This window comes from Eptatretus burgeri, chromosome 5 (genome assembly GCF_056783735.1).
Source record: "Eptatretus burgeri isolate ZD-2024b chromosome 5, Ebu_testis_v1, whole genome shotgun sequence".
NCBI classification, from domain to species: domain Eukaryota; kingdom Metazoa; phylum Chordata; class Myxini; order Myxiniformes; family Myxinidae; genus Eptatretus; species Eptatretus burgeri.
Window position 1 is genome coordinate 41,022,874 of NC_140965.1, and position 17,138 is coordinate 41,040,011.

General features: G+C 47.4%; 1 protein-coding gene across 5 annotated transcripts in view; it reads left to right on the forward strand.

Annotated features, from left to right (window-relative positions):
- Positions 1-17,138, forward strand: part of LOC147026302 (netrin-G1-like) — a 241,804-nt gene that overhangs the window by 100,291 nt on the left and 124,375 nt on the right. For all 5 annotated transcript variants that reach the window (XR_015058278.1, XR_015058277.1, XM_085881589.1 and 2 more), the window contains exon 3: positions 562-1,205. Coding sequence is in view for 3 of the 5 variants with exons in the window: in XM_085881589.1 (XP_085737715.1) it covers positions 562-1,205 (644 nt within the window). In the remaining 2 variants the exon portion in view is untranslated. The remainder of the gene's footprint in view (positions 1-561; positions 1,206-17,138) is intronic.

The following is a 17,138-nucleotide window of genomic DNA, read 5'->3' on the forward strand; positions in this document are numbered from 1 at the left end:
TTTGGAGACGCATGTTTATTGCTGCAGCAGGTGTATGACTGTTACCCATAGATATAACATATGTCATCTACAACTACACACCTTACATTCTCCAATTTGTGTCGCCATTTTAAGGTTACTTATTGACTTCCCCTCGGATATCACACAAAATATAAGCACAAAGAACGGTGAGGTGGATAGAAGGTTTCGCCAAATGATTGCAAGTGCACATGACAGTCAAGAAGGGCTAAATGACCTTTTCCTGGACCTTAACTACTTTAGGATACCATGTTTGTTTCTAAAAGATAAAAATTCTCACTCAAGTATTTTCGTTTACTCTACTTTGTTTTTAAAGCTTTTGTATTTGCACAAAACCGATGCTGTTCTTTTGTGAATATTCATAACATTTCTGTAAATTCCCATCTTTCCATTGACCATCCCGAAACCAATAATAATTTCATAAATATTATTAATGTTTACATTTTTCAGCCTTAACAATTGATTCTCATTAATGCTCATTGATTTTTTTCCCCGTGAGAATATGCAGTATTAATGTAATCTTTTCTGCCTCACTCTGTGCAGGAAAACCCTTACCTGTGCAGCAGTGAGTGCGATGCTAGCACACCTGAGCTGGCACACCCGCCGTCCCTCATGTTCGACTTTGAGGGCCGTGGGCGATCAACCTACTGGCAGAGTGCATCGTGGTACAAGCACCCTGACCCCTTCCGTGTCAACATCACCCTGTCATGGAACAAAACAGTTGAATTGACAGAAGATGTGGTCCTTGTATTTGAGTTCAACCAACCGTCAGCTATGGTGCTGGAAAAAAGTTTAGATAATGGTCGATCGTGGAAACCGATGCAATATTATGCCGATGACTGCCGTAATGCATTTAATATGGATGCTTGGAACACCCATGCTTTGGAACAAGAGGAGGTCACTGATGTATTCTGCACAGAGTACTATTCACGTGCACGCACATTGGGAGATTCCAAGGTGCTGCGCTTCGAAGTGACAGATCGATTCGCACTCTTTTCTGGACAGCACCACAACAACCTTGCATCACTGTATGGGCAGCTGGACACAAACCAAAATCTTCGGGAGTTTTTCATGCTCACTGACCTGCGTGTGTGTCTCCTACACCCAGCCACTGGTGGGACCATGGTGGACACGAGAAATCTGAACAAGTACTTCTATGCTATCTCGGACATGCGCCTACATGGCAGGTGAGTTCCGGCCTGCTTAGGTATTCCAGGAGAAGTAAGTTGATCACCTCATCAAAAGGGATTAGTCTGATATCCATGATCTTAGAGTTTGAATGCATACCTAGGTCGTTCATTTTGTATGATGACTTGTGAAGATTGAAAAAGAAAACTTTATTGTGACTCAATTTTTATTTTTCTTGGAATGTTTTCCTTGTGTGGAAGTCGGTTTTGCATCCTGGACTAGTGATCTGGCGCCACTTGAAAACTTCTATCACTTTGCGGTAAATATGGATGGAAATCCATGGACCCTGCATTCATCTTTCTGCTGACTGTGCGACGTGGTTTTGAAAGCCAGGGGCAAAAGCTCAATTACAGCACATTGCGGTTGTTTGAATATTGCTGAGACAACAGGATGTGTCAGGACCAGGCACCTGCCTTGCCCTTGTACAAGCCACAACATCCGATCTCAACCTAATTATCAGCATTCAGCCTTTTGCACAGAGGCATACTTCGTTTGGTAGGGTTGTTTGCCTTATACAACTGCATGAGAAGGCTAACCCTAGTTTTTGTGCACAAGTTGTTGCTAAATTGGAGCTGGCAAAAGAGATTATAGGTATGCACACTTCCTTTTGGGCTATCTCCTTGGGTTTGAATCCAGACCCAGCTTTCAACCTTTCTCTGGTGTTTCGCATACATCAATATATGTGCCGTCCATTGGATGGAAGTTAAGCTGAAGGACCTATCTGCAAGCATTGGGGGTGTCACTGCACGTTGAGGATCCCAATATGTCTTTCACGATGAGGTGTGTTATCGCAGGCAACCAGGCCTCATTGCCAAATTCCTGCCACAGTCGAATGTCAGGCCTCGCCAGCTAGCTACAGGAAGGCTTGGGCCAGAATCATTCCCCCCTGGCTGACCGCACAAGTTGGGAATAATTGGGGCCATTAAACAAGTTCCCTTGCACCAAAACTACATGCTGGAGGAGGCCATTAGGCCCATTAAGTGTATGTAATGTTTGCCACTCTATGGTTATTTGTCCATGTTCTATCCTTTTTAAATGCCAAGCATCAATCAAACAAAGCAAGGGGGCAGTATCTACCATTTTTTAAATGTTTGGTATGATTTGGCCGTGGTCGAGTTCGAACCGCTTCCCTCACAGACTCAGAATGGACGCTATTTTCGCAATATGTTGGCTGCTATTTTAGCAACAGGCTCATTGAGATTTGTTTTTTACGAGTAGGATATATGGGTTAAGTGGTGAGACCTGCAATGGGTCAATGAAGAGGGGATTGATTGTAAGATATTTGAATCAGAGACACTGAACCTCCATTACTCAGATGAAAATGTGAAACTCTGACATCTGAACCAATGGTGGAACTTCCTAACTTCTTCGAATCAAACAAAGATATTTTATTGATGGGGATATGACTGTCTCGTTTGTTTCTCACATCATTTTCAAAGTTTCACTTTTCATCCCTTGATGATAGGAAAAGTGAGATGGAAACGTAATTACTATCATCATCTCCAACTCCAATTAGAGCTTTTGTTCTTGGAAGGACATTTTCGAAGGGGAGAAATAAGCCAAGAAACTTCTCCCCATTTCAGTAACTTTCACTATAAATCCCAAAAGCATCACAATGGACCAAATACTGTAAGAGATTATTCCTTCAGTAATTGTGAGAAAAATGGCATGTATAAACACTTTTTTCTGGTACCACCTTGCCTGCTGGGCTTGGAAAGCTATATGTATTCCCTAAGTTGTTATGGACTGGGTGTAACTTCACAGGAGGAGACTGTAACTTGGAGATGATTGCTATGTGTGATTGAAATGCAAGTTGGAGACTCTCCAGTTAACATTATGATAAACCACATCACATTGGAAAGGTAAAATGGATAATGACAGAAGCAACTAGAAGGGCACTCGGTGGAGTGCATACCTCCGGCACGCAATGCCTGATCCACGAGAACATATCATGCCCAATACATTTTTGAGATATCGTGCTATATATCGTTTTTGGCCATATCTCCAAATGGTGAAGAATCACTTTTCAGATTAAATAATTCTCGTATACAGATCCGGATCCGGATCTTCACCAAAATCAAAGAGTTCGTCCTTGTCACACATCCAACCTGTCCACAAAATTTAATCCGAATCCGTCCACAACTTTTTGTGATATCCTGCACACAGACAGACAAACAGGCAAACAAACAAACAGACAGAAAGGGGTGAAAACATATCCTCTTTCACCTTCGGTGGCAGAGGTAAAAATATGGTTTCCACATGCAGGTCTGAAAGGATGTTCAGGTCACAGCAGATGATTTTAAGCATTACAAGTCTGGAGACGGTGATGGTTCAAGAGCAATGTACACGGTTCGCCTTTTTTATTTTTTGACCTTCGAGGGGACGCCACGGGCAAGCTGGCGGGAATCGGGAAAAACGTAAATGATGAAACTTGTGGTACTCGAAGAGCACTACTTGCATACCAACTTTCATTCGAAACAGTTGAAAACCCTAGGAGCACGATGCCCAATTTATTGATTTTTTTTGACATTTTCTAAGTTTGTGACATTGACCTTGGGACGAAAATGAAAAATCGAGCTCCTTGGGGCTATGCAGGTGCCATTGGGTTAACCAAATACTGAAACCCCTGCCAGATTCGACAAACCCTCTCGGAGAAGATGTAACTTGAAACCGGCTACCCCCTACAAACAAGTTTTTTGGGCGTGGCTCCGCCCATAATGGGTGCAGCATGCCCATTTTCCGGAAAACACAACTAGATCATGATACAAACCTCGCACCATAATTTTATCAAGATTGGATCAAAACCCACGGAGCTATGCTCGGGACAGACAGACAGACAGACACACACCCATAACGAATATAGTGGTCACTTACTGACTCGTGAACCAATACTTTACTGATGAGCCCCAATGTTAAAGGTGAAACATGAATGCAGCAATGCCCTTTCTTTGCTTGTGGTGCATAATTAACCAGTGCCTATAAGGTGAGATTCACGCTGCGAGATGCACTCTGGGGGTCACAGTGCAGTACATTGTGATGGTGACCTCACAGTGTGCTGAGGTTGGAGAAATTGCAATACACTAGTGCGGGCCCGTAGGTGCGTAAGCGACGACAGGATTGGGGCATTTTTTCACCCCCCCTCTCACCCCCCCATCTTTCGCCCCCTCCTCTCTCCCCCTCTTCTCTCCCCCTCTCTCGTGCCAGTACCCTCTCTCGTGGATGAGGCGTGCCAGTATGTGCAGCTTCGTTCCTTTGCTCTCATAAACGACGACTGGATTGGGGCATTTTTTCAATTAGATCAGACCAACCGTATCATAAATGGCCATAACTTGGGAAACACCTGGGAAACATACTCAGGTCCCCAGCGTCAATTGTGACGTCATATCAAACGAAGAAGAAGAAGAATTGTGACGCCCCTCTCTCTCGCTCCCCCCTCCTCGTCTTGCACCTCCTCTCTCCCCCCTCCTCTCTCACCCCTCTCTCTCGCCCCACTCTCACCCCCTCTCTCGCCCCTCCTCTCTCCCCCTCTCTTGAATTGTGACGCCCCTCTCTCTCAGCCCCCCTCTCTCCCTCCCCCTCTCTCGCCCTCCTCTCTCGCTCCTCCCTCTCGCCCCTCTCTCTCGCCCCTCTCTCTCACCCCCACTCTCAAACCTTAATATCAAACCTTGAAGAGGCACATCCGCGGGTCCCAGGAATATTCCTGGCAAGTTTCAATCAGATCGGACTGTCAATCGTGCAAAAAATAAATAAATAAATAAATAAATATTAATTGTGACGTCATTCGTGACGTCATAGCACCGTGTCTTGTCATTGGTTGACAGATAAATGGCCGTAACTTGAGAACTGCTTATCCGATTAATATTAAACCTTGAAAAGGCACATTCGCGGGTCCCCAGCAATATTCCTGGCAAGTTTCAATCCGATCGGACTGGCGGTCGTTGAGAAACTGCGGTTGCAGACACACACACTCACACACACACACACACACACACACACACACACACACACACACACACACACACACACACACACACACACACACACACACACACACATTGCTGGAATTATATATATATATATATATATATATATATATATATATATATATATATATATATATATATATATATATATATATATATATATATATATTGTTGCGGTATTCGCGCCCGCCGGCGTGCTGACGGCCACGTAACTCGAATCGCGGCACGTCGCCCACCGGACGGACAATCCAGTCGTGACCCTCTCGGACTAACGCCGGGAACCAGTCACGGGTGGACCTTTCGGTCTCACCGCGATCGAGCCAATCAGCCCCCGCGTGGGATAGGGTTGCTCGCCAAATTCGACCTACCTAAGTACCCACGCAGAGGGTAGACCGGGCGATCGCACCTCGCCGCAGGTCGACTTCGGACATGGGCCACTTAAGCGACCCGTTCCGTACTATCAGAATAACCGAGCGGTGTTATCGTCGACCTCGACGGTTCGATTAATTATCGGGCGTATTCAGCCCACTACCAACCCTTTACGTGAAGCAAGATGAGGATTCAATGGGAGAAATGACGAAGCGAAGCGGGAAACAGTTCAACACAAAAGCACATTTATTCGCGGCACACGGGAAGCACACATATACAATTCCACCAAATGCACACAGAAAAGACACAATGCAATTTACACAAAAAGCAAATATAAAAGAGAAGACACAATGCAGAGCTAATACCGACTACCGAGCACACGGCAACACTTATACAATTCTACTTCACAGACGGCGCCGACAACACATACCCAAAACCAAGGAAAAGAATACCCCCAAGAATGAGGCGGGCCTGAGGCCGAGACCGGGTCGCGCCTACCCGTCTGGTGATGAGACGCGGAGCGGCGATGGCGCCCCAACCCCGCGGGCCTCGCGGGCAGTGTCTGGTAGGGGGTGGGAAAGGGGCCCCCTTGGTCGCACTATCTCAGCGCGGGGGGAAACAGGAGGGGGTTGCTGATGCTCGGGGTATAGAGGATCTTTATTATCCCTGGTGTGCGTCTCCACCTCGGCCAGGTCGCGCTGTCGGCCTCCCTCGGGTGCAGCTCCCTGCACGACGCGAGCACCCCCTCGTCTGGTGTCGCCGCCTTTCCACAGCTCGTCCCCTCCGTTCCGACTCCAACGCACACGACGAGCAGCTCCACCGCCCGCGAAGTCTTGACCCTCTGCTTCCGACTCTCCTACTCTCCGCCTCTGGACTCTCCGACTCTCCACTCGACTCTCCGACACTTGACTCTGGACTCTCCGACTCTCGACACTGACGAACACGGTCCTTTTATCCCCCCATAGCTTCGCCTTTGACCCCCTCCCTTTGACCTTTCACCTCGCTCCCCATTGGCCCGAGAAAAAGTGGGCGTGAAGGCTTTTTGATCCACAAATTTGCATATATCGATCGTCCTGGAGGCGGGGCCAAATCGCCCCTCGCTCACCGATTGGACGGCAAAAAGTGGGCGTGTGTCGTTTTTGATCCGTTTTTGAAGCACAAAATCTGTGATTTTGTACACGCTGTTCAACGTGCGCCCTGCACGAGTCCAACACCGGTACCCACAGCGGGGCAAGAACGGTGGCGATGCGACGGCTGCGAGGTGTGACATGAAGGTCGTGGCGGTTGTGGTGAAGCGGTGGTTGTGGTTGTAATCATGGCGGTTGGTCCAAAATAAAGATAGTAAAAGAAAAACGGCTATCCTGAAGAGTCGCAGCTCGCATAAATGACATGTATTCCCACTAGACAACGGGTTTGGACCTAACTACACATGTACTTACCGAGATACCTCACCTAAGGGACCTGAATGGTGGTTTGCGAATTTGGTAACCACAACACTACCCCCTCCCCTTTTTACAGACTCGTCCCGAGTCGTCAAATTTTCGTGTGCCATCATGTGTAGTTTTCCCCTAGTACATTTTACCTACGGATCCCTGAGTGCAACATTCATGGTATTCGTGTCCCCAAAATAAATAACCTGAGGGCTGCGTAACTATCTAAACAAACTCACTCACACGGACGACTTAAATAAAATTGCCGGCGCTAAGACATACATGCCGGGGGCGCACTCATATTTACAGTACATCTTAACCTTAACTTACAAATTTTACACTAAACCATGGCCCAGGATCACTGAACTCTGCAAAAGAAAACAGTTAGCAGGGAGCCAGGCTGCCCGCATGCAGTCTCTGGCTCAAACAATGCAGGTGACAGGGAACGTGGCTGGCTGCTCACACGCAGTCCAAGGCCTTCCCTTTTTGAACTGAACGCAGTGAACCACAACGGTGCATGGGCTGCACAAACGTAGTCTCCGTGCCAGCTCAAGTGGCACACGCAATGAGCACAACGAATGGATGGATGGACACAAACACGGTGCACGGGCCGCCACTGCAGGCCCGTGTTGTAGCTGCCAACAGGGCAGTTCTCGCAGCTTGCAAACTGTTGCCTTGATCCTGGCGCACATGGCAATGAACAGGGGGGGGGGGGGCAAAGCAAAAATTGAACGGGGCTGGTGAACCTGGGCAGTGGGCATGGCATGGCAAAGGCAGCAGGCAAACACAGCCCGCAGAAGAAGACCGCTGCAGGCAAACACAGCCGGCAGACGAACTGGCCGGAACAGGCCTTGAAGTACCACAGCTGCATATGAAGCTGGCCAGCCTTTGCCGTTCAGTGGAGGTTGGTGGGGGGAGTGCGGTGGTGCTGGCCACTTGGAAGGCGGGCTCGGACCTACCTACCTGTCTCCCTCCCAACCTATCGCCTTTGCCTGTCACTGTACATACCCACTCCCTTAATTTGTCAAACCCCAATTTAGCCCCAACTTATTTTTTTGTTGTTTTTATTTTTACTTCCCCTCTATAAATCGTCCCCTAACCCCCTTTATCGTCTTTGTTCGGCTAACCTATCCTGTCACCTAGCCTACTCCCAACCCCTTCGTTCCCTTCCTGGAGGGGAATAAGGGAGAGCTAACGTCCTGTTCCGAGGCCCAACGAAGCCTCAGAATGGCCTCCCCAGAGTTCGGCGATCTTAACACCAAGTGGGTCCAGCGGCCCACAACGACAGCGAGGGGATGGATGGTGCGGAGGGGTACATCTCCTAATCTACCCTAACCATTTAACTGTTAAACTACCCCGGGGCTTTCAACAAGCGCCTCTCGCTTACCGATTGGTTCTAACAACCCAGATTCCCGTCGCCTGTGTTGGTGTCCTCACAATTTCGGGCATCGCCCCCCAATTTTCTCTCCGTGCCCTCACACGGTCTCCTGGCTGGGACACGTGGCTCTCTCTGGCAGGCACGACCCTCTGCCGAATCTCCCGCTATGGCACCCCCGGGCACTACACTGCCTCCGAGCCTACCAGCTCCCTAACACCGGGGAGTGCCCCCTATGGCACCTCCCCTGAAACGCACACGTGGCAGGCCGGCCTCCCGGGCCCCTTTCCGAGGGTCACCCGTGCCCACAACACTGCCCACGCGGCTAATGGTGCCCCGGGCCCCCGCACCAAGCAGGCGCACCCGTGCCCACTACTCTATCCCGGCCCCCCATGGGCCCATGGCCTACCGCGGCCGACTAGCCTGGTGCCCGGGGTACCCACTCAGCGATACTCACCTTTCGCAGCCACGCTCCCAAGCCCGTCAACAGGGCTCCTGCACCCCTCCAAATGGGTCTCGAGCCTACTTTCCCACCAACAACAAAACGACCTCCATTTTTCAATTTGACTAACCCAGCTAACTCACTTTATACTGACCCCGGGGTCCCTTGGGCGGGAGTCACTCCTCCCCCCAATCACTCATCGCACCATGCATTCCCCATTCACTCCACTCACACAGACCCGCTGGCCTCACTCACTCACCATGTACTCACCTCACAACTCTCCTACTCTTCAACACACTCACCGCTGAACTCTGCCATCCTTCTAACTACCTCCCCTAACTAACTCGTGCTCCCACGTCGTCCCTTAAACTAGTAGCACGTTCCTTTAAACACTACGTAGCTAAACTACGTCCCCGCTACACATTCACAAGTCTGTCACTGTCTTCAAATAAATCATTTTATTTCCCAACCTAAAGCTCACTAAATCCCTCTACCTAATCCATTCCACGGACTCCATGAGGACTTATCCCTGCCCCATGAAGTCGGTCTAGCTAAGCTAACCCTTCCCCCTAACTAGTTTCCATCCTGTGCCCAGGTAAGGGGGTCTTTCACCCCTTGCCCAGGAATCCTGTGCACCCGAAAGTGAGGCTTGCTTTTTTTTCTTTTTTCCATGCGCAGCACCTGCGCGGCAACTCAGAGCTCGCGCACTTTGCACCTGCCCGTGACGTCATGCAGCTGCACGTGTTCCTCGTCCCTCCTTGGACGGTACCATCCGGCAGAGATACCCCTCCTGCCGGATTCCAACCCCACGTGCAGCCATGACGTCACCGTGCGCATAAAAAAAAAAAACACAAGCCCCACGTCTCGAGGGGTTCCCCACGCGAACACATGTGCTTTGCCCGTTGGAGCTTAACACACACGATCGCGTGGAGAACCCGTCCGGTCCAAATCCGTTTATCTGCCTAAACTTTGTCCGTCCGCGGGATCGGCAAATCCACCGCGTGCGTTTCCGGACCGGGACTTCACTCTCGCAAGCGAGCACGTGGTGGTCTCGTGCGTTGCACAGCACGAACCGCGTGCTCACTGCTGGGCGAACCCGGCACGGTCCCTGAAACAACTACAGCCGCTGCTCGGCTTTCGTTTCTCCCATGTCGCCGTCGTCGCCATTCGACCCACGCATACCTGCGTGTTACGACGCACACAGTCCACACCATTAAACTCACACCGGGAGACGCGGCTGCGTGCTCCCGCATGCCAACCGACATCTCCCTCACATACCGCTCTCTCACACACACGGTCTCCCTTGCATAACCAATACCACTCACACGTGGTGCTCCATTCACTCGCGCGGGGGCACTCACCCGCGGTGCCTCACCCACACACGCGGGGGAACTCACCCGCGGTGCCTCACTCACACACCGTGCCTCACTCACACACGCGAGGGCACTCACCCGCGGTGCCTCACTCACACACCGTGCCTCACTCCCACACGCGGGGGAACTCACCCGCGGTGCCTCATCCACACACCGTGCCTGACTCATACACGCGGGGGCACTCAACCGCGGTCCCTCATCCACACTGGCCGTTTCACTCACACACACGGCCTCTTCCACACACGGTGCCTCATCCACACACGGCGTGCCGGGAAGCACGCACTCCGGCACCATCGCCACCACACCACTCACACACGGGGTCGCTTCCACACACGGGGACGCACTCACGCCTTGCACCACACACACAGGGACAACTACACTGGGGATTTGTGTCCCCACAAGGGTCTCCGGGGCCTCTATACCCCCCAAGCTCTCCGTGCACCTGTCCACAGCACCCGTCCTCTCAACCTCGCAAAGCACGACCGAACTCACCTGGTCGTGACTCGCCTCAAGGGGGAATACTCCCTCCCCTTGTTCCTGGAGGAGGCCATCCAGGTGCTCGCACTGGGTCTCTACCCAGTCCGCCAGCTCACCCCCATTATCCTCCACTACCTCTGTGTGTGTGTGTGCGTCACTTACCCCGTCTTCCTCGTGTAGTCTTTCCTCTATTTTTTCTATCTCCCGTGTCTCTTCCAACTCTTCACCCTTTACCTCCCTTGTCTCAACTATTATTTCCTTTGTCACGGCCTTCATGCCCGCCTGCAGGCATCGGCCCATGTTCTGCGTCTCACCCCGTAGCTTTTTCATTTCTTCCTTCATGTTTGTTTCCATTCCGTTTATTTGTTGTGTATTCGCATCCAATTTTTGTGTATTCGCATCCATCGTCGTTTTCACTTCATTCATATTCGCATCCATTTTTTCGATCATTTTCGCATTCATCTTCTCGTTCATTGCCGCCAGCATGGCGCATAGCTGGGCCATGTCGGATGCACTCGAGTGAGCCGTTTCGGCAGGGGTTGGGGAAGGGTCTTGGTGGAGAGGGGGGGGAGGTGTCATACACCGCGGCCGCTGCCGCACCCACCTCGGGCCCTGGGTTCAGTTGGGCGAGTCCGTGTTCCTGCACAATCAACATTTCCTGCTCGGGGATTCCATCCTGGACCATGGATTCTACACATTACTATTACACATACCTAATCCACCCGGCACCCGCTCGCCTCGAGACGCCATCTTGCTTCTCGTGAAGGGTTAATTTAGCTCGCTCGTAATTTGGAGGGAATCGGGGGTCGCTTCTCTCACCCCTGGACCGATTCCCGTGAATTTAGCCGGAGACAGGAGAGCCCGTTTTCCTGTTCTCCGATACCAGTGCCGCGAGGAGGGCGATGAATTTGTATCCCACTCCTGACACCAGTGTTGCGGTATTCGCGCCCGCCGGCGTGCTGACGGCCACGTAACTCGAATCGCGGCACGTCGCCCACCGGACGGACAATCCAGTCGTGACCCTCTCGGACTAACGCCGGGAACCAGTCACGGGTGGACCTTTCGGTCTCACCGCGATCGAGCCAATCAGCCCCCGCGTGGGATAGGGTTGCTCGCCAAATTCGACCTACCTAAGTACCCACGCGGAGGGTAGACCGGGCGATCGCACCTCGCCGCAGGTCGACTTCGGACACGGGCCACTTAAGCGACCCGTTCCGTACTATCAGAATAACCGAGCGGTGTTATCGTCGACCTCGACGGTTCGATTAATTATCGGGCGTATTCAGCCCACTACCAACCCTTTACGTGAAGCAAGATGAGGATTCAATGGGAGAAATGACGAAGCGAAGCGGGAAACAGTTCAACACAAAAGCACATTTATTCGCGGCACACGGGAAGCACACATATACAATTCCACCAAATGCACACAGAAAAGACACAATGCAATTTACACAAAAAGCAAATATAAAAGAGAAGACACAATGCAGAGCTAATACCGACTACTGAGCACACGGCAACACTTATACAATTCTACTTCACAGACGGCGCCGACAACACATACCCAAAACCAAGGAAAAGAAATACCTCAAGAATGAGGCGGGCCTGAGGCCGAGACCGGGTCGCGCCTACCCGTCTGGTGATGAGATGCGGAGCGGCGATGGCGCCCCAACCCCGCGGGCCTCGCGGGCAGTGTCTGGTAGGGGGTGGGAAAGGGGCCCCCTTGGTCGCACTGTCCGCACTTGGTCAGCGCGGGGGGAAACAGGAGGGGGTTGCTGATGCTCGGGGTATAGAGGATCTTTATTATCCCTGGTGTGCGTCTCCACCTCGGCCAGGTCGCGCTGTCGGCCTCCCTCGGGTGCAGCTCCCTGCACGACGCGAGCACCCCCTCGTCTGGTGTCGCCGCCTTTCCACAGCTCGTCCCCTCCGTTCCGACTCCAACGCACACGACGAGCAGCTCCACCGCCCGCGAAATCTTGACCCTCTGCTTCCGACTCTCCTACTCTCCGCCTCTGGACTCTCCGACTCTCCACTCGACTCTCCGACACTTGACTCTGGACTCTCCGACTCTCGACACTGATGAACACGGTCCTTTTATCCCCCGTAGCTTCGCCTTTGACCCCCTCCCTTTGACCTTTCACCTCGCTCCCCATTGGCCCGAGAAAAAGTGGGCGTGAAGGCTTTTTGATCCACAAATTTGCATATATCGATCGTCCTGGAGGCGGGGCCAAATCGCCCCTCGCTCACCGATTGGACGGCAAAAAGTGGGCGTGTGTCGTTTTTGATCCGTTTTTGAAGCACAAAATCCGTGATTTTGTACACGCTGTTCGACGCGCGCCCTGCACGAGTCCAACACCGGTACCCACAGCGGGGCAAGAACGGTGGCGATGCGACGGCTGCGAGGTGTGACGTGAAGGTCGTGGCGGTTGTGGTGAAACGGTGGTTGTGGTTGTAATCATGGCGGTTGGTCCAAAATAAAGATAGTAAAAGAAAAACGGCTATCCTGAAGAGTCGCAGCTCGCATAAATGACATGTATTCCCACTAGACAACGGGTTTGGACCTAACTACACATGTACTTACCGAGATACCTCACCTAAGGGACCTGAATGGTGGTTTGCGAATTTGGTAACCACAACAATATATATATATATATATACATACATATACAGTGGGGAGAAGAAGTATTTGATACCGATTTTGCAAGCTTTCCCACTTACAAAGCACGTAGAGGTCTGTAATTTTTATCATAGGTACACTTCAACTGTGAAAGACGGAATCTAAAACAAAAATCCTGAAAAATCACATTGTATAATTTTTAAAGAATTAATTTGCATTTTATTGCATGAAATAAGTATTTGATCACCTACCAACCAGTATGAATTCCAGCTCTCACAGAACTGTTAGTTTTGTCTTTAAGAAGCCCTCCCATTCTCCACTCATTACCTGTATTAACTGCACCTGTTTGAACTCGTTATCTGCATAAAAGACAGCTGTCAACACTCAATCACTCAGACTCCAACCTCTCCAAAATGGGCAAGACCAGAGAGCTGTCGAAGAACATCATGGACAAAATTGTAGACTTGCACAAGGCTGGGATGGGCTGCAGGACAAAAGGCAAGCAGCTTGGTGAGAAGGCAAACTGTTGGCACAATTATTAGAAAATGGAAGACGTTCAAGATAACAGTCAATCTGCCTCAGTCTGGGGTTCCATGCAAGATCTCACCTCGTGGAGCCTCAATGATAATGAGAAAGGTGAGGGATCAGCCAAGAACTAGACGGCAGGACCTGGTCAATGACCTGAAGAGAGCTGGGACCACAGTATCAAAGAAAACCATAAGTAACACACTACGCAGTCATGGATTAAAATCCTGCAGCACATGCAAGGTCCCTCTGCTCAAGCCAGCGCATGTCCAGGCCCGTCTGAAGTTTGCCAATGACTATCTGGATGATCCAGAGGAGGAATGGGAGAAGGTCATGTGGTCTGATGAGACCAAAATAGAGCTTTTTGGTTTAAACTCCACTCGCCATGTTTGGAGGAAGAAGAAGGATGAGTACAACCCCAAGAACACCATCCCAACCATGAAGCATGGAGGTGGAAACGTCATTCTTTGGAGATGCTTTTCTGCAAATGGGACAGGCCGACTGCACCGTATTGAGGGGAGGATGGATGGGGCCATGTATCGCGAGATCTTGGCCAAGAACCTCCTTCCATCAACAAGAGCATTGAAGATGGGGCATGGCTGGGTCTTCCAGCATGACAACGACCCGAAACACACAGCCAGGGCAACTAAGGAGTGGCTCCGTAAAAAGCATCTCAAGGTCCTGGAGTGGCCTAGCCAGTCTCCAGACCTGAACCCAATAGAAAATCTTTGGAGGGAGCTGAAAGTCTGTGTTGCCCAGCGACAGCCCCGAAACCTGAAGGATCTGGAGAAGATCTGTATGGAGGAGTGGGCCAAAATCCCTGCTGCAGTCTGTGCAAACCTGGTTAAGAACTATAGGAAACGTCTGATCTCTGTAATTGCAAACAAAGGTTTCTGTACCAAATATCAAGTTCTGTTTTTCTGATTTATCAAATACTTATTTCATGCAATAAAATGCAAATTAATTATTTTAAAATCATACAATGTGATTTTCAGGATTATTGTTTTAGATTCCGTCTTTCACAGTTGAAGTCTACCTATGATAAAAATTGCAGACCTATACGTGCTTTGTAAGTGGGAAAACCTGCAAAATCGGCAGTGTATCAAATACTTGTTCTCCCCACTGTATGTATATATATATATACATATATACACAAATATATATATATATATATATATATATATATATATATATATATATATATATATATATATACACAAATATATATATATATATATATATATATATATATATATATATATATATATATATATATATATATATATATATATATATATATATATATATATATATATATATATATATATATATATATATATATATATATATATATACACAAATATATATATATATATATATATATATATATATATATATATATATATATATATATATATATATATATATATATATATATATATATATACACAAATATATATATATATATATATATATATATATATATATATATATATATATATATATATATATATATACATATATACACAAATATATATATATATATATATATATATATATATATATATATATATATATATATATATATATATATATATATATATATATATATATACACAAATATATATATATATATATATATATATATATATATATATATATATATATATATCCACAAATATATATATATATATATATATATATATATATATATATATATATATATCCACAAATATATATATATATATATATATATATATATATATATATATATATATATATATATATATACACAAATATATATATATATATATATATATATATATATATATATATATATATACACATATATATGTAATTATATATATACACATATATATGTAATTATATATACACATATATTATATACATATATACATCTATACATATATATGAAGACCACAAGGGGAAAACCAGAGATGTCACTTTTTATAAATTTCAGGGTTATTGCACCTGCCAATAGTTGGCAACATAAGGTTTCCTCTCACAATATTACTTTAACAAATAACCAGGGGTGTCACATAATTTATATGGTATAAAGTTTAGCCGTGCAATGAAAAAACAAGTGTTGTCAAAGCTGAACAAGTAGAAACCCAGAGTTTTCAGTTCTTTTCTCCTGGTTATCTCCCTTTCATTCATGTTAACTGTTCCACCATAATATTCAGAGTTGAGAAACTAAAAAAATGAAAGGTTGTAAAACTTTCACAGCATAAACTCTGAGCACTACAATGGCCTATTTGGTTATATCATGGGCTCCGTAGTTGGTGCATATCGTGGTTCAAGCCTGGTCAAACCTTTATTGTGACTTTTATGGCACCCATGCCATGGCTTAATGGTTAGCGAGTCTGAGTATCCATCCTCATTCGATGTACCCACCACCCAATCAACCTGCTTAGGTATACGAGGGAGTCACATGAGGTGACTTCGGCTATCGCGGGGGTGGTTTATCCTTGGTTTCCTCCCGGTTTTCCATCATATTAAGTAGTACGGAGTAAGAAATGGAGAATCCGTCGTCATATAAGCGAAATACCCTTGAGTATGGCATTGAACACCAATCAAACAAAAAAACAATGACCGTTTAATGTTGAAAAAAATAATCTGTGATCACCAAAGTCATGTAATGTATGCTAATAACCAACAAGCATGAATTTGCTACACTTCCTGGGTTAAAATTGCATGGCAATTATTAAACAAGGAAATAACCAGTGATGTCAGTTTGCAACATTGATTCGTTCGTTGCTCTTAAATTAAATAACACAGAAGCTTTGCAAATGCTACATGCTTAATTTGATCAGCCAATGATCACTCTTCCTTTTACTGGAAAATAAATCTATATCTTCTTCTTCTTCTTCTTTCGGCTGCTCCCGTTTGGGGTCGCCACAGCGGATCATCCGTATGATCCGCATAGTGATTTGGCACATGTTTTACGCCGGATGCCCTTCCTGACGCAACCCTGGTCGCCTCTTATGACACAGGGATATGGTACACCTATTTTAACCAGGGTATACACTGGCCCAGTATACTGGTACTCATTTCGCCTACCTCGCAAGGATGACAGGCTGAGTCAACCCCCTGGTGTATTAATTCAGTGGCCCAACGGGGCTTGAACTCAGGACCTTTTGGATCCCAAGCCACTGCCCTAACTACTGCGCCAACACCAAGCTTCGGAAAAGAAATCTATATGACAGTTATTAAACAGTCCACCAAAGTCTTGAAACTTTGTTTTTCAGTTTCTTCAAAATTGACTTATCCTGACATCTCTGGTTTTCCCCTTGTGGTATTCATATATATATATATATATATAT